Below are 4401 nucleotides of genomic sequence, written 5' to 3' on the forward strand. Positions count from 1 at the left end.
AAGAAAGAAAGAAAGAAAGAAAGAAAGAAGAAAGAAAGAAAGAAAGAAAGAAAGAAAGAGGGAGGGAGGGAGGGAGGGAGGGAGGGAGGAAGAAAGAGAGAGAGAGAGAGAGAGAGAGAAAGAAAGAAAGAAAGAAAGAAAGAAAGAAAGAAAGAAAGAAAGAAAGAAAGAAAGAAAGAAAGAAGAAAGAGGGAGGGAGGGAGGAAGGAAGAAAGAAAGAGAGAGAGAGAGAGAAAGAAAGAAAGAAAGAAAGAAAGAAAGAAAGAAAGAAAGAAAGAAAGAAAGAAAGAAAGAAAGAAAGAAGGAGGGAGGGAGGGAGGAAGAAAGAGAGAGAGAGAGAGAAAGAAAGAAAGAAAGAAAGAAAGAAAGAAAGAAAGAAAGAAAGAAAGAAAGAAAGAAAGAGGGAGGGAGGGAGGGAGGGAGGAAGGAAGGAAGGAAGGAAGGAAGGAAGGAAGGAAAAGAAAGAGAGAGAGAAAGTGAGAAAGAGAAAGAAAGAAGAAAAGAAAAAGGAAGGAAGGAAGGAAGGAAGGAAGGAAGGAAGGAAGGAAGGAGGGAAGGAAGGAGGGAAGGAAGGAAGGAAGGAAGGAAGGAAGGAAGGAAGGAAGGAAGGAAGGAAGGAAGGAAGGAAGGAAGGAAGGAAGCTATTCAAGGGGGGCCGGGCCTCACGAGAGGCATCTCAGCGACGGCCCTGATGCAAAGAGCGGCCGGCTGGGGAAGGAGGGCTCAGCACCGCAGGGAGGGAGGGAGGGAGGGAGGGAGAGTGGATGACGGGCTTGAGCTATTAAAGTTTGCCTTCCACACAATTAGAGACATGAATTATTAAGAGCCCCGAAAGGAAAGAGGCTGTTTTTAATAAACTATGAGTAAGCAGGTATTCTTCCACTGTGGTAAGAGCAATCGAAGGCAATCAATCACAGCCGCATCTCTGTGCACTTTAATGGTTCTGGATATTTATCTGAGTGTATAGTTGTGTGTTTAGCTGTGTCCCTGGGAACAGGCCAAGCATGTACTTAACACGGGCATTCAATAAACAAAAGGTAATAAACAGCACAGGCCAAATCGGGGTTCAGAATGGGTGTGGGTGGGCAGATTGAAGTTGCAAGGGGCTCAAGAGGCTGTTGACATCTACACACACACACACGCATGCACACACCCCTTGAGAAACATAGCTGACCAGTGCCAGCCTCCCCCCACATTTACCACTCCCCCAATCATTTGCAAACACATAAAACCTTTTTTCCCCTCTCCCAACTGTAGCTGAAGGACGATTTTATTAGCCCTGGTGCCAGAGGGCAGAGCTGGGTTTACACAACGCATTAAACTTAAACCAGTTCAGTCAAGGATCATGACTGAGTTCATGTAATATGTTCAGACAAAGAAGCAGGATGATGGGTTAACGTGATGGCCCCATTCACGAAGCTGGTTAAAGAAGTGTTTCTCAACCTCGGTAACTTTAAGATGTGTGAACTTGCATTTCAACTCCCAGAATGCAGCGTGGATGGGGAACTCTGGGAGTTGCGTCCACACATATTAAAGTTGCTAAGGTTGAGAAGCACTGATTTAAAGCAAGGGGCGGATTCCTATGACTTTACGCTAAAAATTAATGAACCTTTTTTTCAGCCTACAGGTTGGCTGCTCAGCTCCCAAGTATATACTAGATAGTAAGAAACCCCTCCTCAACTTTTCTTGTAAGAAACCCCTTCCTCTGCTTTGCCCACGAAGATGTCCTGGTATTCTCTTCAGGTTATACTTGCCAATAGTTTTCTCTCCTTTTTTAGCTCCCCATTTGAACTGGGAAAGTGCTTGCCCATGTCTTTCGTTTCCGCAAATGGGTCCCCTTGCATGAGACTCCCATCCTGGAAAAAAAAGGAAAGGGAGAGAAGGAGGGAGGGAAGGAAGGAAGGAAGGAAGGAAGGAAGGAAGGAAGGAAGGAAGGAAGGAAGGAAGGAAAGAAGGAAGGAAGTGTTATGTATGCAGGCACCTGCATAGCAACAGCCACCAGGGGGCGTTGGCCTGAACGGTTTTGGTGGGAAACCCAGTTTCGGCGGGAAACCTAGGGCCAACCCCATTGGCTGTCCGCTTACCTGGCTAGGTATTTAAGGAGGCCAGGTAACCCTCATCCCCCAGCACGCTACCCCCCTTCCAATAAAGAGCTGAACACGTACTCCAGCTGGCGTCTCTTCCTTGCATCGGACCCACGGAAGGAAGGAAGGAAGGAAGGAAGGAAGGAAGGAAGGAAGGAAGGAAGGAAGGAAGGAAGGAAGGAAGGAAGGAAGGAAGGAAGGAAGGAAGGAAGGCTCAACAGTAGCTGTGCGAGGGATTAAGGTATCCTATTGGACAGCTGCTTAAATATGAGCCAGCAGTGTGCTGCAGCTACCAAAAAAGCCAAAGCTTTTCTTAGGTTGCATCAACAGGGATTAATGGAAACTAACCAAGGAGAGAAGCAACCTAGAACTAAGGAGAAAGTTCCCAATGGTGAGAGCAATCGACCAATGGAACAGCTGGCTTTCATAAGTTGTGGGTGCTCCATTACTAGAGGCTTTCAAAAAGAGACTGGGCAACCATCTGCCTGCAACGGTGTCCTGTTTGAGCAGGGGGTAGGACTGGAAGACCTCCAAGGTTCCTTACAACTCTATTATTTTACATTCTATGAGATTGTATTGAGCAGTAGTGAAGGCAGGGCAAGAAGCAACGGATGGAAACTAATCAAGGAGAGAAGCAATCTAGCACTAAGGAGAAATTTCCTAACAGGGAGAACAATTAACCAGTGGAACAACCTTCCTCCAGAAGCTGTGAATGCTCCATCACTGGAGGTTTTTAAGAAGAGACTGGACAGCCACTTGTCTGGAATGGTATAGGGTCTCCTGCTTGAGAAGGGGGTTGGACTAGAAGACCTCCAAGCTCCCTTCCAACTCTGTCATTCTGTTATATTCCCTCAAAATATCATTGGCTGCAGCCCTTGCAAATCCAGGGAGGATTTTCCCTTCTTCATGCGCAGCCTTTCAGCCGCACCAAAGCTGCCCATTTCTGTCTTAGAGAAATCCCAAGGATTCCAGAGATGGGAGGGCATTAAAGTTAGGAGGATCAAATATCCCTGAAATGGCAAAGTGGATCTTCTATAGTGTACTCTTCCTTATTCAGCTTTCAGGGGTTATATGAGGTTTTCTGGAAGCCAAGACTTGTATAAAGATTACATTTGGTGCTGGCACATGAAGGAGGTGGGGAGAAATAAAAAAAATAACCCAGTGTGCTGAATCTGTTGGTTTTCAGAGTTTGGATCAATTTTATTTTGGGGGGGGGGCAACTATTGGGAAATGAATGAGGGAGGAGGGAGGAAAAAGCTAGTCTTGTCAAGTCAAGATTGATATATTAAATATAATATGCATTATTTCCCTTTGCTGCCATGTAGCTCTACGAAGAATTAAGTGTTCCACCACTGGAGGTATTCAAGAGAAGATTTGACAATCATTTGTCTGGGGTGGAAGAAGTTGGAGAGCCACTTTTGGTGAAGGCATCAGACTAGGAATGGTGAAACCATGAGTTCAAGTCACACATTGGCCATGAAAACCAGCTGGGTAACTTTGGGCCAGTCGCTCTTTCTCAGCCCAACCCACCTCACAAGGTTGTTATTATGGGGAAAAGAGGAGAAAGCAGATGTGTGGGATATGTTCACTGGCTTGAGTTATTTGTAAAAGTAATAAATATTTGGGATATAAATAAATAACAAACAAATAAATGGAATAAGGACTTCCATTCTGGGCAGGGGGTTAGACTAGAAGACCTCCAAGGTCCCTTCCAGCCCTAGGATTCTATGACTCCAGTCAGAAATGTCCTGTCTTCTCCCAGCTACAAAATTGGTTTCCAGTTCTGTTGGTCCCTAAGGCTGGAGAGGAAGATGCCCCCAACTGTCAGCGGACAAGGGTTCAATACGTTCTAACTCCTATTCAGCTCGTAAGGGTCTGCAGGAGAATTTTCAATCCAAGAGTGTCCAGTTTCAAAGATAAGCTTGTAAAAACATCCTTGAGGGGAAAAAAAGAATTCACAACAGGCTTCCACAACTGCACATTAATATTAACCCAGTGCCAAAAGTCTCCCACCCTGTCAAAAGTAGAACATAGAATCATAAGATTGGAAGGGACCTAGGAGGTCCTCCAGTCCACCCACCCACCCACCCCGTCCAAGCAGGAGACTATACCAGGGGTAGGCAACCTTGGCTCTTTTATGACTCATGGACTTCAGCTCCCAGAATTCCTGAGCCAGCATGGCTCAGCTTCGAAACTCTCCCTTTCCCCTCAGCATGGCTGGCTCAGGAATTCTGGGAGTTGAAGTCCACCAGTCATAAAGCGGCCTAGGCCTAGGCCAGGAGTAGGCAACCTTGGCTCTTTTATGACTCATGGACTT

At 45.9% G+C, this 4401-nt stretch overlaps 1 protein-coding gene across 1 annotated transcript in view; it reads left to right on the forward strand.

The window, feature by feature from the left end:
- GPAT2 (glycerol-3-phosphate acyltransferase 2, mitochondrial) overlaps nt 1–3523 on the forward strand; it is a gene marked incomplete at both ends in the record, with an annotated part of 55871 nt that extends 52348 nt beyond the window's left edge. Inside the window, one exon of the mRNA XM_081333427.1 lies at nt 3410–3523. Within this exon, the coding sequence (XP_081189553.1) occupies nt 3410–3523 (114 nt within the window). The remainder of the gene's footprint in view (nt 1–3409) is intronic.
- Between the last annotated feature and the right edge of the window lie 878 nt (nt 3524–4401).

Source organism: Vipera berus (assembly GCF_964194415.1).
Source record: "Vipera berus genome assembly, chromosome: 8".
NCBI lineage: Eukaryota > Metazoa > Chordata > Lepidosauria > Squamata > Viperidae > Vipera > Vipera berus.